The 26,981-nt window shown below is 40.2% G+C and overlaps 2 protein-coding genes across 3 annotated transcripts in view; one reads left to right on the top strand and one right to left on the bottom strand.

Annotated features, from left to right (window-relative positions):
* The first annotated feature begins 755 nt into the window (after nt 1-755).
* Nucleotides 756-9,972, top strand: CCNH (cyclin H). 2 transcript variants are annotated; one of them, XR_007891798.1, is made up of 10 exons: nt 756-901; nt 1,030-1,152; nt 2,263-2,336; nt 2,587-2,797; nt 3,117-3,280; nt 4,045-4,115; nt 5,957-6,068; nt 6,679-6,739; nt 8,169-8,299; nt 9,778-9,972. XR_007891798.1 is itself a non-coding variant. In XM_051642378.1 (9 exons), exons 1-9 carry the CDS (start codon nt 785-787, stop codon nt 8,205-8,207), a joined length of 972 nt encoding a protein of 323 aa, XP_051498338.1. In that variant the 5' UTR covers nt 756-784; the 3' UTR covers nt 8,208-8,356. The 2 variants fall into 2 exon arrangements, 1 of the variants encoding a protein (XP_051498338.1); XM_051642378.1 differs by lacking the exon at nt 9,778-9,972 and having other exon boundaries at nt 8,169-8,356.
* An 88-nt stretch (nt 9,973-10,060) lies between these two features.
* RASA1 (RAS p21 protein activator 1) overlaps nt 10,061-26,981 on the bottom strand; it is a 60,607-nt gene continuing 43,686 nt past the window's right edge. Inside the window, exons 16-25 of the mRNA XM_051642377.1 lie at nt 22,185-22,357; nt 21,813-21,972; nt 21,499-21,641; nt 20,661-20,776; nt 19,351-19,437; nt 17,098-17,165; nt 14,201-14,289; nt 12,421-12,498; nt 11,625-11,759; nt 10,061-10,920 (exon numbers count right to left, since the gene is read on the bottom strand). Of these exons, the coding sequence (XP_051498337.1) occupies nt 10,837-10,920; nt 11,625-11,759; nt 12,421-12,498; nt 14,201-14,289; nt 17,098-17,165; nt 19,351-19,437; nt 20,661-20,776; nt 21,499-21,641; nt 21,813-21,972; nt 22,185-22,357 (1,133 nt within the window). The 3' untranslated portion in view covers nt 10,061-10,836. The remainder of the gene's footprint in view (nt 10,921-11,624; nt 11,760-12,420; nt 12,499-14,200; nt 14,290-17,097; nt 17,166-19,350; nt 19,438-20,660; nt 20,777-21,498; nt 21,642-21,812; nt 21,973-22,184; nt 22,358-26,981) is intronic.

Raw genomic sequence — 26,981 nt, 5'->3', positions numbered from 1 at the left:
TTCCACCATGTGCCCCCTGCGGGCCCTAGCCCAGTTAGCTTACTTGTACAAGCTAGTTTTTCGTGCCATGAAAAGATCCAGTGGAGCCCTTAGAGCAAGTCCAGAGGAGGCCTCAGAGATGCTGGGAGGGCTGGAGCAGCTCTGCTCTGGAGCCAGGCTGGGAGAGTTGGGGTGTTCAGCCTGGAGAAGAGAAGGCTCCAGGGAGACCTGAGAGCACCTTCCAGTTCCTGGAGGGGCTCCAGGAAAGCTGGGGAGGGGCTTGGGACAAGGGCAGGGAGGGAGAGGACAAGGGGGGATTTTTTTTTTGTGCACCTTCATTCTTTAAAGCAGGAGAAGGAAGAGGCTTTCAGGGGTCCATTTAACAGATTCAGATGTGTAAGTAATGAAATGTTTGCAAGTCGGAACGGCTGCCAGGTCCAATTTCCGTTTCAAACTGGGAGTCAGCTGCATTCTTATTAAATAAGTATGGCCTTTCTGGAGAGAAATTCTAATCAGAACGCTCCTGACAAAGGGGAGCGTGGAAGCGACCGTGTGCCAGGAGATAGGGTATTTACTGCCTTTTTTTTTAAATTATTATTATTATTATTTACTTCTCTTCTTCTCAAAAAGGAAAGCGGGTTTTGCAGGCTTGACCCTGATGCACAGTACGCTCTGCAAAGCCGAGCGTGTGAGGAGGAACCCTGAGGAGCCGCTTCCCGACGAGCGGCCGCCCCTTCCTCCCTCCCGCCCTTCCCGCCCTTCCCGCCCTTCCCGCCGCGCCGCGCGCCCGGCCCGGCCCGCCGCCATGTTCCACAGCAGCACGCAGTGGCGGCACTGGACCTTCCGCGGCGAGGAGGAGCTGGCGCGGCGCCGGGCCGAGGCCAACCGCAAGTTCTGCAGCAGGGCGGTGGCGAGCGGGAAGGTGCGGGGCCGGGGAGTGGGGGGGGGGGGAACTGTGAGGATTGAGGAGGAGCGGGATGAGCCGGGGCGGGGGGGATGGTGCCCGTGGCGGCCTCCCCCTGCCTCAGGTGCGGCTTCGCTCACCTCAAGGTCCAGCAGAACGACCCTGTCCTGTTGGAGCCGCAGGAGGAGCTGGCGATATGCAAGTACTACGAGAAGCGGCTGTTGGATTTCTGCGGCGTCTTCAAGCCTGCCATGCCGAGATCCGTGGTGGTAAGCGGGGCGGGCCGGGCCGGCTCGCGGTCTGGCCGCTGAGGGGGCTGCGGGCGGTGCCCCCTCCCTTTTCTCCTGCTCTTTCCCTTCCTTGTCTCCGGATGTCTTTTCAGTTTTGTTTTCCAGCGCTGCGGTCTGTGTTTCAGGCTGCGTTTAAGCTCGTTCTGTTTTCCGGGCGGCTCAGCCGTGTCAGAAACATCAAAGAGTTAGTTCTCAACTTTATCCGTTTCTTGCGGCTGTTGCATGGATAACTTTCAACTGTTTTCTTTCCTCCCCTTTAAGCAAAGAACAGAAACAAACCTAAAAGCGTATGTGCTGGTGATCGGGTCTTAGTGTGGCTAACAAGGGCAGCCCCGGTTGTGTCCCAAACTGTGGTGCTTGTCTGACCACAAAGCAAGATGGTTCAAGCACTGGCAGTAAACTTAACCTACAAAGGAAGTAGAGAAACAGTCCTCGAACTGTCTAACGCAGAAACCTCCCTTTTGCTGGCTGGCGTAGTGAATAGCAAAGATTAAAGGTGTCTTCTCTAAAGATGTGCAGTGGTGGAGCCAGACCTTGTATTTCAGAAGTGGCCCCTGTAGAGAGTGTGTGTGCTGGCTCAGACTCACCAAGTAATGTTCCTGGAATACACCTGCTTTCCTTTCAGATCAGCTTGAAAACTTGGCATTGGCAAGTCTGAAGTGTTTCTAGACACAGAAGCATAAATGCTTAATGCGTTGGGGAATCTGCTTATTTAAACAATCAGTTATCTTGGCTGGGATTACTCAGAACTTTCAGGATAATTTTTTTCAGTCTTCATTTTTTAAATTTCATTTAAACGCCAGATTTTTCTTTGGAAGATATTTCTGACCACTTTTTGAGCATTGTCTTCCTAGATGCATGTGTAAAAATGCAGGAGAATATGACACTGCCAGTTTTTAAGGGTCTTGCAGGCATAAGTGTGTTAGACTTAGAAATATTTAATTACATGACATTGTGTGCATCTGTCTTCTGTATGTCTACAGTACGTAGGCAAAATTTCCTGTTCTGTTTTGTCATACTTGATTTTTTTTTTTCCTTAATCCATTTTTTGCTTCTATTCTCACTTTCCTCTCCCTGTTTTAAATTTAGGGAACAGCCTGCATGTATTTCAAACGCTTTTACCTCAACAACTCGGTGATGGAGTATCATCCTCGGATAATAATGTGAGTTATCATCACATCTGGGTCTTTTCTATGGTGTAATCATTGTAAAGACCTGAAAAAATAAGAAGGGAAATCTGTGAGCTTAAAGATAAGTAAAGACAAAGTATGGTCTCTTTCAGTGTGCCTTTGGAGAAGTTTGCTGTGTTCAGGCAGAATGTTGTGTTTTGAAGATACACGTTTTTTGAACAGAGCTCTCAATAAGATCGATGTTCCAAATGTCAATTGCTTGCTTTTTTTCTCCCTCCTCAAGGCTCACATGTGCATTTTTGGCCTGTAAAGTAGATGAATTTAATGTGTCCAGTGCACAGTTTGTTGGTAATCTGCGAGAAGGACCTGTTGGACAGGAAAAGGCCCTTGAACAAATACTGGAATATGAACTACTGCTTATTCAGCAACTGAACTTCCATCTTATCGTCCACAATCCATACAGACCATTTGAGGGATTTCTGATTGATTTGAAGGTAGTATTGTTTTAATGCTACATACTCAGTGTACTAACATCATCCAAATAAGTCATAGTTTGTGTCAGAAACATGTATTTCCTTTTGTGCCTGTGATCTTAACAGATCCAGTTTCTAAGGTGATATGCAGACACCTAAAAGGAAGTTGGTTTAGTTGTGGATTTTAAGGTTTAAGGTTTTTTTTTAAGTTTTAAGGCACTTTAGGTTGGTTTTGGAATAAGAAGATAGCCTGCTAATTTTTAGCTTTACAAAATACTGTTGAAGTGTGTATTCTCAGATGAAGAACAGCTGCTTACTCTCCTATATAATTACTTTCTAGACTCGTTATCCGATGCTGGAGAATCCTGAAGTTTTGAGGAAAACAGCTGATGACTTCCTCAATCGAGTGGCTCTCACAGATGCGTATCTGCTCTTCACTCCCTCACAAATAGCTCTCACTGCCATATTATCTAGTGGTTCCAGAGCAGGAATTAATATGGAAAAGTAATATTTTCTTTTTTTGTTGTAAATCATGTATTTGCTCTTTCTGTAGAATAGTTTTACTTTAGACATTTTTCAGTGGTAGAAGTATGTATTTACTGATTGTTAATGCTCTGGTATGTTCTTCAAGTATGTTTCAAAACTGATGAGTCTTTGGACTTCTGTGATTTATCCATAAATGCACTTCCTGGGAAGGGATAAAGCTACTCGGTTGTTACAGATCTTGGTGAGGATTGTTGCTTGTGTGTTTTGGGCTCTTACCCACGTAATGTGTGTATGTAGTGATGTTCTTACTTAAAGGAAGTTTGAATCTGAGGGAAGGGGAAGAGACCCACAGACTCTTACTAGACAGGACTTAGGATTTGCTTTCAGCTGCCAAAAAGCAGTCCCATCTTGCCACCTGCCTGCTCATTTCCAGCAGTCAGACTCTGCAGTAGCATGATGTTATTACAACACTTGACAGAATCTTAAGTTGACTTAAGTCAGTGAGGCTCACTTAAAATTGTTTAATTCTGCAGTGTTGCAACTTCAGTTTTGTGGAGGGCTGGAGAATGCTTCTGTCACGTCCTCAAAGAAGAATTTTGCAAGCGACAGATACGCTTTTTCATTATTTTATAGCACTTTTGTAACCAAATGATTCTTACCAAGTCTAATCATGAAGCTGTAGCAGCTGTAAATAATAAATAGTACACGTTTTATTAACTAATGGTAGCTGCCACAAGTAATTACGACATTTGAAGAATGTACTCTTCCATGTCTTTTTGCAGTTATTTATCAGAAAACCTTATGCTGAAAGAAAACAGAACTTCCCTAACCAAGCTACTAGATGGCATGAAATGTAAGTAAACCTTGGAAAAATACAGTAAACAGTATCACTAAAGGAAGAAGATAGCTTTTTCCAAACAACAAAAGCTTTAAGCAGAAATGTGTGATTTAACTGGTTTTCTTCACCTTAGGGATTGGCAGTAGAATGAACTACCTGGCATGTAGATAGAGGAGAAAACACTGAGACTTTCCTGTGATATAAACAGATTAGATTAAAAGGCAACGGGCCTGATGCTTAGGTGCTACAGTCAGTTAAATGCTAGCAACTGGCTCAAAAGTATAAAGTCTGTTTTGGTAACTAGATGATGCTTTCTTTGATTCAGGGTGAAGTGCCTCTTTTCAGTGACTGACTTAAAAATTACAGGTTCAGGCAAAAGCCTGCACATAACTACGTCTACCACCAGAGGGTGTCTTTTCTAAGCTAAATGAATATTCAGTGACATGCCAGGATTTATACTTCACTTCTCTTTGTCAGGTATAAACATGTTTCAGAAGAGGTTTAGGTTTGCTAGTGTGAGAGTATATATATATATATGTATATATTTATATATTTATATATTTATATATACACACATACACACAAGCACACATATATAAACTAACAAGAATGCTAGCATGGGAACTGTAGTACACTGTTTATTAACTTAGATTCTCTAATTAAATGAAAAAGCTGTGATACAAAAAAATTCCAGTAGGTAATCAGTTATTTAATGCTTAAGCTGATACACACATTTAAAATGGGGGACTGGTAACATTAAAAATCCAGCCCTTAGAGTAAGCTGACTTTACTAGTGAATGCACCATACAAGTCACCATGGTCTACCAATGAAATTTAAATTGAATTTAGAAAACTTAAGATGCTCTTTGCTTTCCCTTCTTGCTAACAGAATCAGTCTTTAGGTTTGCATTGCTGAGTTCCAAAGTGAATGCTGGGATCAATTATGCTTCACTTGGATTATTCTGGGAGGTAGCTTTGCCCAGAGACAGCTCTTTCTTAAAAATATAATGACTGAAAGAAAATTATGAAGCATCTGTAAACAACTAGTTTTACAGAGAACTGATGGTAGGAGAAGAAGTCTTGGTTTTGCAGACTAGTTGCAAGTTTAATTTGCATTCTTAATGAGACTGAAACCAGTCTTTGCTTTTTCTAAGACTGAAGTACAGTGCTGACTGAAAAAAATACCTGTGTGTTTTGAAGAAGAGTAATGTGGATTCTACATTGTTTACCTTGAGCAAATCCAGAAGCAACCATGCTGACAACTTGTTTCAGTGTAGTTCTTTGTGTTCAGTTTCTGCTGTGCCTTGATGTTATTTAGAATTAGTCCTCATTTGTAAGATGATAGTTGTCTTAACATGTGTGGTCTTTGATCCTCTAAAGTTTGAGTGCTGTGTGGGATGTGAAGTTCTGTAAGCAAGCAGTCTGGGAGCTGGGGGAGAGTTAACACTCAGAATGTCTAAGGCTTGTATTGACAAATGTAAGGATTCTATCTCAGCTGTCTGCAGGGTGTTGCATGTTCCCTGGTGTAGTGTCTTTTGAGCCTGTGTAAACACTAGATATGATGCTTTCAAAACCTTACAGAGGTGTGGACTTCAAAATTTCTTACATTCTATTTTGTCTTTGTGTACCATTCTGATTTATTTTTTTTGGTGTAGGTTTTTTTCCTAGTAGAAGCTGTTTGAAAATGTTTACTGTGCTTTTGTTACAGTGGGGGAAGGGAGGGTGAACCATTGGGTCAAGGTGAAGTATGAGGGATAAGCAGTAACAGTGGCCATACTGACAGATGAGCTTGTGTAATTCACAAGGTACAGCAGAAATTATTTCATGTGCTTAGAGCTGTGCTGTTCCCTCGGTAGGCATGAAAAATCTCATAAAGAAGTATGAACTGCCAAGGCCTGAAGAGGTGACTGCTCTGAAGCAGAAGTTGGAGAAGTGTCACAGTTCGGAGCTGTCACTTAATACAAACCCGTAAGTAGATACTTACTCTTTGATGTATTAAACATCTGCCTTTGTTATTGCTATAGAAACATGAACTTTCTCTGATTTGTGTGAGTGACTGAAAATGAAAGTATCTACATTTACACACAAGGATGTTTGTTCACATGCTTCCTATGTGAGTGTCTACTGGAAGCTGAGAGCTGAGACTCAAAATGCTGCTTTCAGTAATATGTAAATACATTCTTCTGTGCTGATTTGCACTGCAAGCTGCAATACCAGTCATTTTGTAACACAGAACTGGAATCCCAGGAGGTATCTAAGATTTTGCTGCTTAACGTCATATGTCATGAGAATCAAAGCCTTTAAAATAATGTGATTAAACCAAGAATGGTATAAAGAGTTAATGTTTTCTTAAAACTTATGTGGATAGCAAAGGAATTCCTGCTTAATTTTTTTCTGCCCTTTTTCACTTTAGTGAAATTTCCCCTGTGAACTTCCAGTGAGCTGCTAGTTGAGGCTTCAGTAGTTTGTGTGACAAGTATGTCCCTAATCTAACCTTGTGGCCAAATAAGCAGGTTCTGACTTACAAATACAACTAAACATTTCACAGCATTTCACTCTTTTTCTGGATGGGGCTTAGGAAGAAGAGGAAAGGTTATGAAGATGATGAATGTGTTGCAAAGAAACCTAAAATGGATGAGGTCAGTACATCTACTGTACAAATACTTGTTTTTCCACTCTTGACTGCCAAGACAAAAGTATCCCAGCTACTGAGACAAACTTGTGCACCTGTCAATACTCTTACCTGTTACTTAGAATCTTTTTTTTTACTTTTTTTTTCTTTTAAATTAGCCAGAGTTCATACCAGACCACCCTTGGGAGTGTTCTTAAATACCCTAGTCCTTTGTGGGGAGGGGTAAGAACACACAGGCCATCCTTCCTCCTGTTTCCAGTGCTTTTAAAGTCTTTTGACAAACCGTAGAAACCTTGCAAACCATTAAGATTAGTTCTTAATTCAGCAGGTGAAATTTTATTATGCCACTGAGGGAAAATGGCTGTGAAACAGATCTGGAATATTGTGATGGAGGTTTTGGAAGGCCAGGAACTGAACACTTGAGGAGAAATTCTACCTCTACAGGTGGAAACTCAAATTGATAACTGTCTTTAAGGTTAAAGGGCTTAGTCACAATTAGTTAAAATATGGTTTGGTCTTCAGTTCATGAATAGTGAACAGGTATTAAATCCTGGCCATAAAGACCATAGCTTTTTTTGTGTGGGTTTGGTGGGGTAGGGTGGTAGTGTTCTTCATAAGCATTGTGGCATCCTTGCAGAAGCAAGAAGCAGGGCTTGGTCCCAGGAGGCTTTCAGTCCTGCATTCTATTAGCTAAAATAAATGTAAACAAAATCTTCCCTTTGATATATTTACTTGACTAAGTAATTTCTTTTTTATTCCCTGCACAAGATACTCTGCCCACTGGGTAATGTTGCTCAGGAGGTTATGCAGGAAACATTTTAAATTACCCCAAGTTAATGGGAGTCTCACAGCAGGCCTGGGCATACACAGAGCAGCTCCTTTAGCTGTGCTCATGTTTAGCAGCAGGATTCTCAGAAATGCAGACTGGGGGGAGTATGAGGAAATACCTTTTCATGTTGTTGAGCAGTTCTTGGCTGTGACCTTAAGAGAGATTTCTGAAAGGGAACTTAACAAATACGCATTTTGTCAAGTAACTTCTTTGTAGGCCTTGCATGAATTCTTAATTCCAGTTTGAGCTTGCCCAGTGTGTTAGCCAGGGCTGCCAGTTGCTGTCTGGCTGTCAGGAGGAGAATGGGGTGTGCACGATCAGCATGGTCAGGTGTCCTGGCGGAAATGCTCATCTGTTGAGTAACACTGACAAGCGCTACACCTTTAAAATGAGTTTAAACTTGCTATTTAAATCTATTACTGATAGTAGACCCAGTTCAGAGATGGGAGAAGTTACCTGTGATTCTTAAATTCTGTTTAACTGGCCTATGTGGCAGTTGCTGTGACAGCAGGTGCAGCAGTACTGTGTCCCCGCAGTTGCGGATCGCCGGGCCCACCTTCCTATAGAACACCCTGAGCTCACATGCTGCTTTTTTCCCCTCCATTAGGAAGAGTGGACTGATGATGATCTTGTGGACTCAGTATAACTGTGAGAATGGAATCCTGCCACTGCAGAAACTACTGCTTGGTGGCAACTGTGAATCTGACTGCTACTAGTTCCTTACTCAGATGTCATGAGGTATTTTTTCTGTCAGTGTTTCATATCTTTGCAATAAAGCACTTCATTTGGCTAAAATGATTAGTTGTAATTCCATTAAATCCTCATCCATTTTAGCAAGAACTGTTTGCATGAAATCTGTCACTCAGGAAGGAGTTTTGGTTGGGGTGCGGTTTGAGATGTGACTTGAGTGTAGGATTATAGCACGGCAGTAACTAAGGACAAAACGGCATTTCGTGAACAGGATAAATGCAAGAGGAGCCTGATCTGGTAGCAGGCCCATACTGGGGTGTGCTCCCCTCAAGTTTTGTCAGTGAAGCAGCAGCAAGAAGTACAACCATGCCTGTAACACCTGATACACTTGGGAAGCTCTTCTCAAATGTATGAAAAGGCTGCATTAGCCTATTTTACGGTATGGAAAGTAATAATAACACTTTGGTGACTTACTCTGCAGCTGTGATCTCAGATGAGGGTGCTGCAACCAACTTACCTGTTGGCAATGGAGAATACTTAAGCATACCTAGGTACATAAACATCCTTTAACACAAGAGCAAAGTCTATTTCCTTACAGTGTTTCAGACAATAAGCAGTTCTACAGTACACACACCCCTAAATGCAACTCTGCAAACTTCCCACTTTCATTCTTATCACTGCATTTCATATGTAATAGGTAAATAGCCAGCCAGATTTCTTCTCCAAAGTTTGTATTTTTACCACGTTACACTACCTACACCCAGCCAACTAAATCTACAAAATAATCCACTTTATCCACTACTTCTGACAAATTTCCTGACTATTCTAGTCAGGGAGGAAAAGCAGCTGTCACAATTTCAGTCCAGAATGCCTGACACCATTAACACAGCACTTCATAATCACAAGAAGGAAGTGTGACTTCACACAGTTGTCCACTTAGATTCTGAAGTGGCTGGAAGCTGCAGGCAGAGCACTCACTCATTGGTAACGACAAAAAAGTGACAAACTGGGACTGTGACTTTGTGACCTAGCAGCATGCAGAGAGAGAAGGACGCAAGACAGAAAAAGATGGTGAATTACCTTTCCCTTTGAGAAGCAGTTAAAGACAGGCTTGACAGCGATTAGTCAAGCAGCTGTTTCATGGGATGATCTAAAAAAGACCTCAGTAGTGCCAAGGTCTTGCAGTGCAGTCTGTTGTCTGCTAAATGTAGGACCTGTGACACCTGAGAGCTCTTGGCTGCAGCACTGGGCACCCCCCTGCAAGGATGTCCCAGCTGGAGAGACCAGGGCAGCAAAGCAAAAGCTGACTGCAAACACAGCAGATGTGCAGTCACGTTACAGCAAAGATAAAGTCTGTACTATTTAGTGTGACAGGGAATGGAAATGGTACTCAACAGAAGATACAGTGGAGTTATTCTAATGGTGTTAACACAGTCGGGGAAACTCTGGGTCATTTAATGCCGTATTAGATAACTGATGCTGAAATACCCTCTCAATCAACTGCATATTTTAATTTTTTTCAACAGTTTTAACATGTACTTTCTCAGCCTGAGAGACACAGGTACCAGTGGAGGCATATGAACAAGGTAATGCTGTTCTGAGGATTCAAGCTAAAAAGTGACCCTGCATGAACATCTCAAGGTACATCATGTGTGCAGACACTGTAAAGAAACTTCCACAGCAGCCAAAGTTAGCCAGTTTCCAGAAGGAGTGGATCTGCAGCTTGGTTTATTTTAAAAACTTATTTTTCACTTATAAAAATAATATTTATGCTAGACTTACAGTACACAAAAGACCAACCAATACATATTTTATAAAATGGTTTAATGAATGCATGCATGTCTGATACAATGATCAATAAATTTACTGAATTCAAATTATTTACTGTTGTAAACATTTTACAAAAGCATTGTGATTTATCTGGATATACAGTTCTTGATGGAAGAACTATTCAGACTGAATCAGTGGCACATCAAAAAATAAAGCTGACAAGACGCATTCTGCATATTCTCTTTCAACATGATTCCAGCAAGAGAAACAGCATGGTATAAAAAAAGTGTAAAGATTGTTTCTACCATAACATCAAATTCTGGAAACTGTAAATACAAGTTAAAATGGTTGAAACAGTCAGAAGTCATAATTATTGTAACCAGTCAGAAATTACAGTAAGAAATGTTATCCAGTTATATGTGGCTGTCAGAACAAGACATTTCTTTTTGTGTCAGTTGATAATTCTTTTCCAGCGAGACAGCAAAACTTTGGCAATCAGAGGTGCTGAAAATTTTTCAGAGTTCAAGACAGTCACAGCATTTTCTTTGCAGAAGGTGAACTGTACACCAAGGCTCAGAGGTTGTGAAAACTGTTTCCAAGTGGAAAAAAAGTGCAAATGTTCTGCACAGATAGCTTAAAAAGCTGCTGGTACAATCATTCACCAACAGGATCTTTGTTTTCTTTTTGCATAGTTCACACACCGCTGGGAATGTGACAGGGTGTGCTATTTTTGGCAAGAGCAAGAAGAAAGTGATACTGGTGTGAGTCGCCATGTTGGGCATGCTGGATCCATGCAGAATTCAGGTAGAGGGCTGCTACCTGATGTTGTTAGACACTGAATACTGGTTTTGTTTTTGTTGAAGCAGTTCAGTAATAGCCAAAAGTTTCTTAAGAACATGCTGTAGAGAGAGTCAGTAAAACCATACATTAGCCACTGGAAACACAATAGTCTTGCTTGAGAAGCACTTTCAACATTAGCCTGTCAAGACCTGCTGTGAGGGAGTTTGAAATGTATTTAAAAAAAAAAAAGGAAACAACTGATGCCCTAGTCAGTAAGATTACTTTCAAAAGGGAAGTCTAAAACCTTGTGATGACCTTTGCCGCTGCACCCATGGATGCTGTTGCTCCTTTGTGGTTTAACAGGGAGGCTGCCCGTGTGTGCTGCCGACACACCACTGGGGTGTGCTACTAGAGCCTGCTGTGTTTGTTCACTAATGTACTGGCAAACTAGGAAGCAGATATGAGGTATGCACAGTAAGCTGACGAAAGTATATTTCTTGAATGAAAAAAAAACAGGATCCTAAAAGATGACCCAGGCAGCCTGGCAGAAGACTAATTTTTTGGGTTTAGGCTTCCTCTAGGAACTAAAACTTCCTCTGGAAGCTCTACAAAAACCTCTTTGATTTTGTTGCATGAAGAAACAAAGCTACGGACTAAGTATTTTCCTCTACATCTGACAGCCTCCTGATGAAAGGCACTGATGTGAAAATGATTCCCCACCACACTGCTAGCCAGAAATACTACAAAAGCAGCTGGTATTGGGGAGCAACTCAGGACACACCTGTGTCTGTACCTGTGGCTTGTCTGTTAACCCACTGCTCACCTGCATCACCCCTCGCTCATTACTGAGCGTCCGGAGCTCATCTGAGTGTGCCACACAGATCTCGTGCAGCGCCGCCAGATCCCGGGACAGGTCAGTTCTAGAGTGCTCCGTAGCGTCTGGAAGCTCAGGAACATTCTTCAACAGAAAAGAGCAGATTTAGGATGCCGACTAACCAGGCACACAGGAAGATCAGTTACAGCTCTGCCAACACAAGTGTTTTATACCTCAAGCAAGTCAAGTGTTAGTCTGCCCAGCTAAGCCTCCAGTCCATCTTTATGATGAATTATTTCCTCTCCACAAGTGTTTTATGAGCATAGCTCTGTATGTGCTCCTCCTAGGATTCTTACTAATAGATCTGGTATTGTTCTATGACTGAACTAACCAGAAAGCCATTACTCATCACCTTCCCCTCAATTAAGGGGAATGCTTTTTTTCCATCTAGCAAGAGAAGAAGAAATGCTGGAGCTATCAAGTAACACATTACACTGGTCATAAAACTATAATGTGGTAATTAAAACCACAGATTAATCCAACAATTGTTTTCAAACCAGCAGTGTTCAGAAACCTCCTACAAAATCTGTCATTTAGCACAAATCGACAGATGATAATAGGCAAGTGACATATGGCAACATACCTGAATGCCACACTCCTATTTTATATCTTATACAAATATTCTGATATGTCCTAGGCCACTTTTAAGATATCTGTTCAGGAAGCTGGGGACATTGTTTTTTAATCTTGTTTTTTAAAATATGCTGCTATGTAACTTCCAGAAGACATCTGTTTAATCACTTACCCCAAGTTCATCCAAGAACATGATCATGCGATGCTTGTTGCTCTTGATGAATGGATTTACCCCTTCCATGTATGGCTCCTAGTAATTTTTAAAAGTATTTATTAGAACAAAGTACTATCAAGGTAATTGTCATGCCTGATGTGAACATACTGCAGTCAGACAAAAGACATAGCAAAACAAGTATGTCATCCAGAGTGACTATTCTTTTGAATAGTCTTTCTAATGTCTGGTGTGCAGCCACTCAAGACTACAGAGCTTGGTATTTTCTTATATTCGGAAATGTTCTTATATATACATACTTTTGTGACTTTGCATTAAGATTTCTCTCTTGACACCCAGCTGCAGTGAGCAAATGCTGTAATTTCAGAGGTATGATCAGGAATCTGCCCTCTGCATTGTTCTTTCATTAACACATTCCAAGTTACGTATGTCAGAGAAATAAATTTCTAATGCCAGCCAGAAGTCACTGCCATTATCCTGAAGTCAATAGATGTATTTTTCATCCAAGTTTCAGCCAGGCAACTGAGACAGACCAGTTGGCATTCTCTGTATTACAAGACAAACTACTGAAAGCTGGGGCTTTTCTGTGAGGTATGTACACTTAATTTACAACATTAGCAATATCTATCATTATGGAAGTGAGTACAGATAGAAGGGGTGCTTTGAAGTGCTCTATGGGAGGGGGAAGAGTCAGAGGTTGGCAGTTCCTGATTTGTTTCAGAATTGGATAATCTACACTGAGATGGTGTGTGTGTATGCATACATAAACACAAACCAACACTTTTTTTTTGTGGTGGGATGGCTGCTTGCCTTAGTCTCACACTTCTTTCCTCTAATGCAGGAAATACTGAAGTAGGACTGCTGCTTTTTCCCCTGAAAACAGAAAACTGAATGCTCCACTTTTGTCTTTGGGACAAATGCCTGCTGAGTTTATCTGTGTTCTCCCAGAGTCACTATAGGGCTGCATCACACTCTGCAGTACCACCTGGTATGGTCACTTGTTCACCAACTATTTTAACAGACCACTGCTGGTGTTCCTACTACCAGACTCAAAATCTCCACAAGATGCGCCCAGTTTTAATACAGAGTTTACAGTTCACTTCCCCTCAAAGTACTGGGGCTCCTCTTCCCCCTTTAGCCAGACCTTATCCTGCTGCTTGTCTCCAGATCAAAACCCTGTTTAGCTCTAAATAAAGAGGAAAGGAAAAACTGCAGTAATGGGGCATCCTTGCTGCTGAGGGCCAGTATGATTAAGGGGCTGAAGCATCTACCTTATGGGGAAAGCCTGAGAGAGAGCTGGGGCTTAGAGAGAAGGCAGCTGAGGGGGAATCCCATCAGTGCTTAGAAATATCTAAAGGAGGGGTGTCAGGAGGATGGGGTCAGACTCTTCTCAGTGGTGTCCAGTGACAGAAAAAGAGGCTTTAACACAGGAGGCTGAACCTAAATATGAGAAAAAACAACTTTACTCTGAGGGTACCAGAGCCCTGGGACAGGCTGCCCAGGGAGGCTGTGGAGTCTCCATCCCTGGAGACATTCAAAACCTGCTTGAACATGCTCATGAATAATCTACTCTAGGGGATCCTGCTGTGGCAGGGGGCTTGGACTGGATGATCTCCAGAGGTCTCTTTCAACCCTGACTACTCTCTGATTCTGTGACAAGAAGACAATGTGTCAGGCTTTGCACAAGAAAACAGCAACAGATTTTCACATGTATTACACAGGAACATTGATATGTACAGAAACATAGTTCTAGGCTGTTCTCTGTGTAAATTATATTCACCTTAGCTCCAAATTCAACCAGATTTGCTAAATTCTGCACAGACTTGGCGACCAGCGTCAGCGTTCTTGCAGCAGTGGGGGAAGGGGAATCTGACAGGAACACAAAGTAGAGTTACTGACCATTCATTTAAAACTTAACAAAAGTCACATGAAATTAAAACTCTTCTCCAACTCATGATTTTTAATGGAATAAAATATTTTTAGTATTTCAACAAAACTGCAAGTGGAAGACGTCAGTTGGTGAGGTAAAACTTGTGTTCTTTTAGTAATGTGCACAAAAATGTATTAATATGAACATTCTGATTCTCTGTAATAGCTGCATACAGAACGAGCATGCAAAGTAACACGGTGTTAGGAAGTCAGGTGAAGTAAGAACCATTTTCACAAATATGAAACAGTTCTGCTGAAAGGAGAATTATTCATTGTTAAAATAAAAAATTACCTTTAGAATTTAAAAAAAAAAAAGAAGTTTTCTGTTTTCCTTATTTGTGTATACCCACATCAGTGGGCTCTGACAAGTTACACAAATTACAGTTCAAGGTACTGGCATCAGGAAACCAGAGTAAAAGTTACGTGCAGTCATGACTTGTACTTCCACAAAATTACAGTCACTTGCTGTACTTAATGTCACACTTAGCATTTTATATTAACCACTTCATCAGTTAAAACTTCATTTTCCAAGAACTGATATTACCCACTAATGTCTTACAAAATTATTTTTCCCTCCAGTTACAGTAAATGGCCTGGCTGAAATCCAGGCTTGAAGTGTTCCAAAATTGATATGGTAATTATACGTCCTCTGAAATTCTTCTCAAGAATGCTACATGCTTTTCATTGTCTACCTCCATCTTTTTTTTCCTCCCTTCCCCTTCCCCCCCAAAATCCACTGAAAAGTAAGTTTTTCTTGCAGGGATGGAGCTATGCAACTAATGTCAGTTGTTCACCACATCTTGTGCTTGGTGCAATGTAAACCTTTGAAACAGCAATGCTGGAAAACATTTACTAGCCTTGGAATCCGAAATGTCATGTTAGAACTGAACTGAAGAAGGGAATTACCTTAAAAAAACCTCAAACACTGCTTAGAACAAAGGATGTAACTTTTGAAACAAGGATATTTTCTTCAATGACAGTTGTCAAGGCGATAGGATCGCAGCTGATACCTATACACCCACCCTTTGGAATACTTCTTCCCCTGTTTGGAAAGTAGGTCTGTTGGAAGCTTTTCTGCCAGGGGACTGCCTCACCCTCTTTTTTTCAACAGCTGTAGAAGCCCTGCATGGCATCTCTAAGTTTAGTTCAGCACTAGTCAAAAGCTGCATGTACACAAGCAGGATTTCAACACTGGTAATCAAGCTTGCAAAGCATTGGTCAAATTTGTACCTAACTTTTCACACCTGCAGACACAGTGTGACCCAAGTCAGAAGGCACCTAACTTGAAAATTACCTGAGGATAATACAAACCTAAAGGAAGGATCACTGTGTATCAGGGTATGTTTCTCAAATGCCTTCTCCAAAGCATCTATAGAAACCATTAGAAGAGAGGAACTTGCTCTCCAACACAGCCCTTCTCATTTAGTGTAGCTTAAAGAGAGATGATAGGAAACACACTACATTGTCCTAAGATCTCTCTATGAATAAAGAAAAAAAAAATTTTTTCTGAATCAGATTTCTGACTTCCTTCTATTTCCAAATCAGCACTTCACTGGTAAAAAAATAAACTGCTAGAGAGGGAAGGAGGAAGATAAATGGTGGATATAAACTAGATGTCCTATAGCTGGGGGTGATCTTTGCCAAGAAAACAAACAAACAAACATAAAACAAAGATGAAGTGTAACATATACAAACTTTTAAAGCTAAGCAACTCAGATGTCCCCATTTTTTAACTTTAGTAACAGAGTTTTTAGTAGCTTATGATTTTACTTCTCACAGAATTTAAGTTAAAAATTTCTAGATGCTTAAGGCGATGGCCATGGGATAATCCCTGTCCTCACCATTAAAGCTTGACAATGGGAAAGCCCCACACTAACAGCATGACAGTCCCTGATGTGTGCCACCATCCCCACTGCCCCCCTGAGCTGTTTGGGAAGATGCTACTTGATACTGGCCAGTTCTGTGCCACAGATGCCTACAGCAGTTCTGCAATCCTGTCTTTTCCAACAGGAACATTCCCTGTCCTTGTTTCAGTTAACTACTGTAGATGCACTCTACCAAGAGAGCATCAAATACAGGGTAAGACTTTATGTGGTGAGAACATTCACTCAGGCGAGCCCACGGGAGGTCTTCTATATAAGGCCTTTAAATCAACCAAGATTATAATCTCAAGTCTACACAAAGCAGCCTTTCTAAATGCCACCCCTCTCATTCCCATCTTTAAGATTCCATATTTGAGGCCAACTATACTCGATGAGTCAAAGTGAAGACTTCTCCAGTGGCTGGAAGCTACCTAATCAGGATGTTCAAACAAGTTATTCAAGCCTAGTCTGCTAGGTGCATAAATGTATTCCAAGCTCTGCAGACACAATTTTCAGCTGTATAAATCTTGTTAATTTAAGAAGTACCATTAACTTTGGCATTGCTTTGTATTCAAAGTGATATCTGAAGATCACATGCTTAAATTTTCCAAACTCCTAGGATATATTCCACATTGCTAGACTTTACTGTAAAACTGTATTATTAAATACCACAATGCATGTTTTTCTGGACTTCAAAATTACATTGGGGATCACCAGAATCTAACCGTTCAGGGTGAAAAGCACACATTGGCTGCCTTATGGAGAAGTCAGTCAAGTGACACGGACAACACTCAAAAAAACTTCATCTTTTGCTACAGAAGACACTACAATATTTTTATGCCTACTACTGTATAAAGCTTGAATTCAATCTGAAGAATATAGTCACCTGAGATGATATTAAACATCCTTGGGTTCAGGATAGCAGGACAAATCAGTCGAAGAAAAACAAAGCCACTGAAATGGGAAGAAAATTATGTTAAATTCAATAAATTTAGACAATGAGTGTGGTCTTCAATGATTCAAGTAAGGATGGAACCTTTTTGAGACAGATGTCAAACTACCAGCCTGCACTCTGTGAACACATTAACAAACTAAGGGTATCATGCTATGACTTCAACATCCTGACAACTGTATGCTATGGTAGAAGAATAAAGTAGCAGGATCTTCTTCTTTCCTTCCCCAAGTAATTGCTGCAATCTAGAAAGCTGGGGAAAAAGCACTGTTTTTACTGCAGAACTGGGAACTTGTTCAAAAGAAATCTAGGACACCCTTCGGTAGCATGAGGAAAATCTGTTAAGAGCAGAAGTAAAAAACCATCCACCTCAGGATAACCTCAATTCCAGATATTTGCTATATAATGAAGTGACATACAGACAAGCTAAAGCAATCCAAGTAATCTTTAAATCTGTTCAGAGTGTTTGCACATCACCAGCAGACTGGTTTTCACTACAGCAGTAAAAAGGCCTGACTCCATGTTGAGAAGTACACGGTGATAGTGATGTCCATATCACTTCAAAGTGACACACACAGTAGTGAGATTAATGCACTTTCTGTATGTCCAATATATACCTAATATATACTGGTGTAGATGCTTCTTTCTAGTCCAAGAAACACAAATTATGGGCAGGTAAGACACCTGGTTTTGGCTGTATGTGAAGTTGTTTTTTTGTTTTTTTTTTCCTGTTGTGTGATTTTAAAGCTACAAGGAAGTAGTCATGGGATATACTCCAATTCCAATTTTAAAGTATCCAAAGTTGAAGGCCAATAAAGTACGAATCTAGGATGGACCTTGCCAATTTGCAAGATCTGGTGCTTCTTACCCTGGTCAACCTGCTTAAATTAAGATCTGGATGGGCTGTTTGTCCAGAGTGAAATGGAAGCACCTTGTGAGTCTCAGGGAAGCTACCTCACTGAAGGCTGCAGTGCTAGTGGCTGGTGCTAGTTCAGAGGAGTCAGGTTCAGTAACCTCCTGCAACACTTTCACTTTTAGAGGAGATCTGGAATGTTTCAACACAGTTGGGCCACAGTACAGAAATAAAACTGGGACAGCACAGAATTACTTGTTTTTGGAAACTAACACGGAGTTGATTCAGGGTGATCAGAACCAGCAGATCAACACCAGTGCACAGAAACCTTCCAAGACAGAGAGTATTTTAGCAAAAATCTATCAGTCCAATTGTCTTTATGAGAAGGTACTGGATTCCTTAACTCTGTTGGGTCTGCATTTTATAGGACATGGATCTTCAACCATGTAAGATTTCTCCAGCAATTAATGCATACTGCCTAAGAGTCACTTGGTAAGGAGTCTTCCCAGAAGCCATATGACAGGAATGTGATCTTCAGAGGCCACTGCTCTCTACACTTATTATAAAGGTTAACTATTGCTTTGAAAGAAGTTCTTCTTTCTCAGCATGAGAAAGGAAATGTCTATTTTAGATTGGTTTGCAGAATTTGACAAACTGCAAGTAAATTCAAAGTTAAAACTATTAGATAAAGCTATACTGACCTCTACACTACATCATCTTATTCTGACAAGGCTCTAAGAACATTACTAAGAATCTAGCAAGCTCATAATCGTTACTGGGATGAAGATGATCAGATAGCTGCAGCACCTCTGCTATGAAGACAGGCTGAGGAAGTTGGGATTGTTCAGCCTAAAGAAGAGGAGGCTCTGTGGTGACCTTACAGCAACTCTCCAATATCTGAAGGGGGCCTACAAGAAAGCTGGGGTAGGGCTTTTTACACAGGTGCAGAGTGAGAGGACAGGGGGCAGTGGTTTGAAACTTAAAGAGGGGAAGATTTAGTTTGGACATTAGGAAAAAGTGAAAAAGTTCTTCCCTGTGAGGGTGGTGAGATACTGGCACAGATCGCCCAGGGAGGCTGTGGCTGCCCTGTCCCTGGAGGTCTTCAAGGCCAGGCTGGATGGGGCCTTGAGCAACCTGATCTAGTGGGAGGTGTCCCTGCCCATGCAGGGCAGTTGGAACTAGGTGATCTTTAAGGTCCCTTCCAACCCAAACCATTCTATAGTTCTATGAAGTACTATACAGCTTAGTCACTGAAAGAAGCATAGATAAGTACTCTGAAGTATGCATTTAACAAGACTTGAACAGATTATTTTCAGAATGAAGTGACAACCCACCTAACCACTCTGGTTCTCATGGTGGTATTAGCCGGCCACTTGTTTTGAACAGACTTCTGTAGGCACCCGTAAATATACCTCAATGTTCTGCAAAAACAACAGTTAATTACTTGTTCTATTAAACTGCTGAAACTGGTCAGAAAGGATCTAGAACAACCTCCTACTTGATTCAAAACTGTTATCAATTCTACATTTATAATTTAGACATAAGCTTTAAATTACCTCTAAGAGTTAGTTTATAAGTTTAAAAATATTACAAGTAATTTTCTAAATTTATAAGTGTATATAAAAAAGTAAGATCATAAATTACTAGGAACACCTTAATTAATACACAATTATATTTGTACTTCAGTCATTTTCCAAATGTGCATTATGTGTTTTACAACTGCCTATCTCCTGTTTCTTAAGCAGTATTTCATTTTTAAAAAGACCATGCTGATGTGTTGAGTTTTTTTTTTTTAATTTTTCTATTCTTAACTAAAAAACAAGTGTTAATTCTGTAAGTGAGGATTAGGGGTTTTAAAGTTAAGCAATCACAGCAATAGTCCTCTGTAGCAATAAAATGGTGGTGCATTTCAGAAAATGTTGAGAGCTGCATCATATACTAAAAAGAAGTGCAACTTACAATGCTACCCTTGCCAGCAATGCACAGAAGAAGCACTTCTGTGCTACTCTGCCATCTAAAAACTGAGGATTTTTACTTTAAAAGCTAAGGACACAGTGAAAGAACACTCTTAGTGCTATGCACTTTTTACTAGACGCTCCAAATCTAAACTGTGAACGCAAGTAATTTTAGCAGTAAGAAAAAAAAGGAAAAAAAAATATAATCTGCATTTCCCTAGCAGACAGAAGCAATTATAGCACCTTATCACTCTACTACTACCTGTTTATAATTTTCATATGCTGTCATTAACTCCATCTCTTTCTCAGAGGACAAAGACTGGAAAGAATTTGTAATAAACCTAAATACACTTAATTGTCTGCCAGTTACTACTGTCTTCTACCTTTTTATGCAAATCTGAGACTGATGATTTTTATCATTCAACTTTCTCTGACTCTTGGGTATGGAGATTCTCCTAATAAAAGCATGTGTCCTAAACAGAGACTTTTGCAAAAAGAACTATTAATTCATGAAAGTGGTATTTTTCCCCCCCACCTATATTCCTCTGTATGCATACAGCTACCCTAAAGACTAATGAGTCATGTAACTGATTAGCAGAAGATGAACCAGTTAAGGACATAATTTTAAGGTGCAATGTAATTCACACAAACAGGAATTTTCAAATCTGAACAGAAAAGTGCAGACTTACGGAGGCAGTATCTCTGCAGCCATGAATATTTTTTCCACCAATTCTGAAAGTATACTGAGTAGATGTGCCAGATTAGTGTTTACATCTTCATTTTTTTCTAACTTTGAAGGATTTAACTAAAACAGAAAGAAAAAAAAAATGTTTCTTCTGCTACCTAGAACTACATACATAGTTTGAGACACAAAACATTGAATATTGCTTCAAAGTAAGTTAAAATTCTGCTGCTGTAGAAGTCTTCTACAGAATTCACAAGTCTGTTTCAATGACTAGTTAGGAAATGAGAAGCAATGGTTTTCAGTTCTAATACACTAGGCTTTAACAGCTCAGATATACACTATTATCCATCTACATGACCTTTTTGTCTCTCTCAGTCCAAATTTCTGAGGACTCAAATCCTTTACACAATTAAGTTGAAGTGAAACACAGAAGTTAGGAGGGTCATTTTAAAAACAGCCTCAGGATCAGTAGTAATCATTTAGTTATCAGGAAGCTGAAATTAAAGTTCAGACATTGACTTTTACAATATCTTGAACTTACTAGAAGTTACTTAAGTTAGGACATGCAGTAACTGCTACAGAACAGTGTACAATTCCTAAAGAATACATAGGTGTAGAAATTTTAATTAAAAAACTTTGTAAGTTATGAGTATTGTTCAAAGCAAAAAAATTGGGGGGGGAATCTTGTAATGAATTCAGTTCCATTATTTCTCATGTAAACTTTTTTTTTGAGATTAATAAATGTAACTGAAGCTAATATTTAATGAAACACAAAACATAGCAACCAGTAGATAACTGTTTCAACACACTAAAATGTTAAAAAACATAGTTCAAGGTATCACCTCACAGGACTGCTTGCTCTCCATTATCTTCAATATAGAGTCTTTCAGTGCATGGTGAACAAAAGTCGTTGCTGTGGCTTTCATATATTGCTCCATAAGTGTACTTGCTAAAGTGGTGGCACGAAACAAAGTAGTAGCTTCATCTGAAGAAAAAACAGACAGCAAAGACAAAAGTTGAGAAAAGGAGACAACAAAAAAGCAGAGGAAAAGTGTGCTGTTGTAACCAAATGAGAAGAATAAAAGGAAGGTGCCGAAACCCTTCCCACCCCACCTGCCCAGAATTCCACTAAACTTCAGTATAATTTTTGCAGTACCTTCCATGCTTATCTCCCTGTCATTTAGTGTTCGTAATAACAAGGACTCAAGCTTTTCATGAAGAAAAATCTTCAATAAAATGCCAGCCAACAGTGTTCTATCCTGTCCGCAAACATGTGATAAGGCATAGACTACGTGAAGTTCTTTCTGGAGTATAAGCTGAAAGAAAAAACATAATTTAAAATATTTAGAAGTTTCTTGTAACATAAAAGGCTTCAGGAAAACTGATATCATAGATATGTAGTGATTTATCTATGTCACTAGAAATGATATTCAACTATATCAACCAGTGTTACCAAGATCTGCTGTCTCGAACAATGAACAAAATGAGTTTTGACAGATGAACCAAGGGAAGTTAAGCAACTTTATACCTCTTTAAACTCACTGTACTCCTCTTCTGGCATGATCTTCTCCATAGAGTATCGTGCTCGAACACGCAAAGATCCTGGCTCAATACCCTTTAATGGTACATGGGAACTGAGTTGAAACCACTCATCTGTTGCATGTCCTTTCTGTAATCGGCTTAATTGGCAACGCATAAACACTTAAGGAGAAAAAAGAATTGGTCAAGTAAGTTATGTCCAGCAAAACAGTCCTATTATGGAATAAAAAAGGTTTATTTTCATCACTTTTCATCTTGTTTAAGCAAAAGGGTATTAATGACTAATCAAGAAATTTGCCATTTATGTATTTTCTCTTCAAGGGCTTTAAGAGACTCCTGTAAACTGAGGATGAAATATAAAGCATTCAGTAAGGAATGTGTACACACACATTTAAAAATGCCACATGGATATCGACACTGTTTTCTCTGTAACACTCGAGTGTAGAAAAGTGCTATCTGACAGTGGCAGTGAGAAAATAAAAGTAGATTAAGTGTTCACAATTCATTGTCCACTTTCCAGGCTTGGGCTGATACCACTATTAGGCTGCTGCATGACTTTGCTACTTTTTACTAATAACACTGCCATGTGTATTTCTTTTCTACTAACTCCGAGGTTAAGGCTCTATCAGTTAATGCAAATTTTGTTAAAAAGTGTTTCCAAGTAGCCTGCTGCCTCTATAATGATGAAAGCAAACTCACGAACAGCCAGATCATTAATTGACCTTTCAGTGGTCCTGGCTCTTTGAAATTGCCAAGTGATGACATGGACTGCAGCTGAAGCAAGCTGCAGCAGTCAGAGCACAGGCCACTCTGGAGCAGACACAAGTGCTCCTGAGTGGAGTTACTTTGCACAGAAATGGCCCAGACACTTGCAGAGGCAGCACTGTGCCTGTGAAACACCCACCATGCTCCAAGGGGGTACACAGTTCAAGTTTCACATTTAGCCTGTCAGCCTGGATCTTTCAAGCCAAGACCCTCTCTTTCCACACCTCTCAATGAGATCTGCTTTTAAGTTCCTCAGATTAACCTCAGTTCTGTTTTTTTCACGTTTCTGCAAAGCCCATACACTACACTGCCTTACAGAAATTGCCAACAGTTCCAGCTTACTTCCCCTGGTTCCAGTGTTGGAATACACAGCAGCGGATCATTTGATACTGGAGCAGAAAAACATCTTTATACAGCTCACATCAGGACATTCCTGTTTCATATTGTTTGGAGTTGAGAAACTGATAAAAGCTAATGCATTAAAATCAGTCATATGTTGTGAAAAACAATCACCTGCTACTTAAGACGAGTGTGGACACGACTATGTCTTTAGACTAGAATATTTCTCCCCAGTACCAAAGCTTCTGTACCTTCAACTAAGCAAAGTGTTTTTCTTCTTAAATTATTTGTACATGTGAGATACATGCAAGGCACTTGTGTTTCAGAGGAATGGTGGATGAAATAGAGGATCTACAATAAACTGATTATTTCTTTAATTTTCCCCTGTGATTACACTTCATAGCTATAATATAAATACCATAGTCTTGCCCTGATATGAAAACAAAAAATAAAATAGAAAAGGATCAGAACAAAAATATCCATACAGGAACTGCAGTAATTGCTGCTATAACTTCTATTCAGCTACTTTAAAGCAACTTTTTCCCACTTAGTAGGTTTTACTGAATTAGTAGGCTACCTCCAGTGAGAGAATGCTTTTAGCTGAAAAATTCAGAAGGCTTACACTTTGCCATGTAGCACATTGTAGAAGAGAAACAACTATACAGAAAAGCATCAAAACAAACAATAGCTAATCTCTCCAGACATAGGTAAGAACTTTCTGGACAACAATCTTGACCTAAAAAGTATCACAATATTTTACATGATGAACACTATTACAAAAAAAAATGTAAGACTGAGGTTTCTTAATGGTTTCTTGCCAGTGTGTGCTGGAGCCCAGGGAGCCAGTTGTGTCCTGGGCTGCATCAAAAGAAGTGTGGCCAGCAGTGCCAGGGAGGGGATTCTGCCTCTCTAACTCTGCTCTGGTGAGACCCCACATGGAATACTGTGTACAGTTCTGGCACCTCAGAAAGATATAGACCTACTGGAGAGGGTCCAGAGAAGGGCCACCAAGATGATCAAAGGCCTGGAGCACCTCTGCTATGAAGACAGGCTGAGAGAGTTGGGGTGTTCAGCCTAGGGAAGAGAAGGCTCCAAGGAGACCTCAGAGCACCTTCCAGTATTTGAAAGGGGCAGGAAAGCTGGGGATGGGGCTTTTCATCAGAGGAGATAGTGACAGGACAAGGGGCAATGGTTTTAAACAGAGAGAGGAGACTTAGGTTAGATATTAGGGAGAAACTCTTCATTATAAGGGTGGTGAAGAGCTGGAATGGGTTGCCCTGGAGGCTGTTGATGCTCCATCCCTGGAGGTTTTCAAGGCCAGGTTGGATGAGATTTTGTGCCACCTGGTCTAGTGGTGGGGTTCCCTGCTCATGGCAGGGGGGTTGGAACTAGATTATCTTTAAGGTCCCTTCCAACCTTAATGATTCTATGATTCTTTGCTAATGAGACTTCAGGGATAATGTTTAGTGACAAGATTGTATTGTGATTGTTAGTATATACAACTAGGGAATAAAGCTGAAAAGTGGTTAGTTTACTTCCAGTCCTCAGACGGGGAATGAACCTGAATTTACTACTAAGTCTTTGTTTAACCCTGTTCAAGACAAAGCTGAACCATCAAATAAACCCCTACAAATCTAATTACTGGTTCAGAACAAAAGGCATTAAAAATCTTGAGAAGGTCAAAACTGCTCAATACACAGACACACTAAATCCCAACTTTTGCAGACACCAGCCACTGCCATGTTGACACAGCTGATCGTACAAGCTGGCGAGATGTTCAGGACAGGGTGCTTCTGTGCTCGCCTACTTCTTCAGAGGTGGCACTGCTGTGGTTCTCTTGTGGTGGCAGGCACTATGTTTTTACTATCATTTATAAGTGTTTGTTGGGCTTCATAGCCTAAATCTTTCCCTCTTACCCAAAGCCCACAAACGTGCTGGCTGCACACATTGCACAGACAAGCTTAGTGTAATTTTCCTGGAAAATACAGGAGGAAGGGAATTAAGTCCTGAGTTGCCATAGTAAGCTTACTTCCCAGTGCCACTGAACTGGCAAATGCAACTTTTTTATTGCCATGGCAATTTTTTATTTTTTTTTTTTTCTGCCAAATACATCATCACAGCTACCAGTTCTGAAAGCTCTGCCCAAAAGAAATGACCCTGGCTCACACTTTGATTTACTGACTTGCCCACATGAGGTGACAGCCTCCATTATAAAAATGCTTCTCTTTCAACCCAAACTAATATAAAATTAACTATCATGGTGCAAAACCAAACCAGAACTTCCACTCCAGTTCAACACTGTAAGGAATTGCCCTGAGAGATTTACTAATTTGACTGTCTAATCATAACTTGAGCTCCTAGTTTCTAGTAGCAGCAGATGAAGTCTACTGTTATATTCTAGGTTTGTTTGTTGGGTTTTTTTTCAAGCCATTATGTATTTAAATAAATCCTTATTAAATTTACAGTTAGAGAAACAAGGAAAACCTAGAAGTATTGATGCTAAACTGTTTAGAGCAATTTCTGTCTACATAAAAGACCTTTTTAAAAACAAAAATACTAGAATAATGACAGGATACTCATAAAAGACAAACTTCAAAGTTGATGACTTGAAAGCTCAGAAAATGTCTTAGAATACTGCAAAAACAGCCTTCATGCTACTATCATTTTGGTATTTTAACTTTGGTATTTATGATTAAAGAAATAAAACAGTGAGACCAATAACAGGCTTTTGGGCCTTCAATCTGCATTGCATGGCAGAAAAAACAAGCAGAAAATCTGAATTAACCAATTAACTGGGAAGACGGAAGGTATGAGCTTCACGTGACTGCCGCTCGAGAGCAGTCCACGTTTAACAGCTATGGCTGTGAATTTCAGGAAAGGAACCAGTTCTCTTACTTTTGAAGAGTTCAGGGGTTATTCAGGCAGTGCAACACATTAAGTTAGATAAGGTCTGGTTTAGCTCATTTACCCCCCCTGCACTTCATATATTTAACAGGGCCAGGGGTGTAAGCAGAGATGTGTGTTCATTCCAGTTGACTCAGTGTCTAACCTTTACCTCAAAATGAAGGGCTGCCGGATTATGCTGCAAGAGTGTACCTAACTGCAACCAAGAAACTCAACCAATCCTGCTCCTGACCTAGGTAAGGAAACATTCCAACACTTCTGTCAGCTGGATGTATCCAAAGCTCACACAACCTCCTTAATACGGAAAGAGAGGAGGAAACTACGAAGACACTTTTAAAGAAATTGCTGAAGTACCCCATCTAAGATTTATCCTTTTAAAGATTCCTTTACTAACCAGAGCTTTGTTTAACTAGATAATGAGTTTTCCAGACCAAATGAATAACAGAACAGTGCAAGAACATGGTCACAACTGAATTGGAACTCCTCTGTCAGAGGGAACTTAGATTTTTCCTCCTGCTATGCAGAAAGTTTTCTAACCAGAGGAAGAGGAAAAAGGTTAGAAATGTAATCAGGTTCTGCCAGAGCTTTCAAAATGACCAGCAATTCTTCTGCTTTGCTCAAGGTTTCTCTACAAATCTCAAAGAAAAGAAAAGAAAAAAAAAAAATCAAGAAATTACCACTGAGGCATATGAAACAGGCCAGTATCACACTTTTTGCAAACTGAAAAAACTGCAATAGATTACAAATATTCTGATAGGTTTTGGAACAGACCGTTGTG

The sequence above is a fragment of the Apus apus genome, chromosome Z (assembly GCF_020740795.1).
Source record: "Apus apus isolate bApuApu2 chromosome Z, bApuApu2.pri.cur, whole genome shotgun sequence".
Lineage (NCBI taxonomy): Eukaryota > Metazoa > Chordata > Aves > Apodiformes > Apodidae > Apus > Apus apus.
The sequence above is the reverse complement of the archived record's forward strand: the minus strand, read 5'-3'. Positions and strand labels throughout refer to the sequence as shown.

What these genes read in the sequence shown, in the direction of transcription:
- CCNH (XM_051642378.1), top strand. Translation starts at nt 785, where the DNA reads ATGTTCCACAGCAGCACGCAGTGGCGGCACTGGACCTTCCGCGGCGAG. An exon ending in CCATGCCGAGATCCGTGGTG is followed by an intron (nt 1,153 to 2,262) that starts GTAAGCGGGGCG and finishes TTTTAAATTTAG; the next exon opens with GGAACAGCCTGCATGTATTT. An exon ending in AGAAACCTAAAATGGATGAG is followed by an intron (nt 6,740 to 8,168) that starts GTCAGTACATCT and finishes CCCCTCCATTAG; the next exon opens with GAAGAGTGGACTGATGATGA.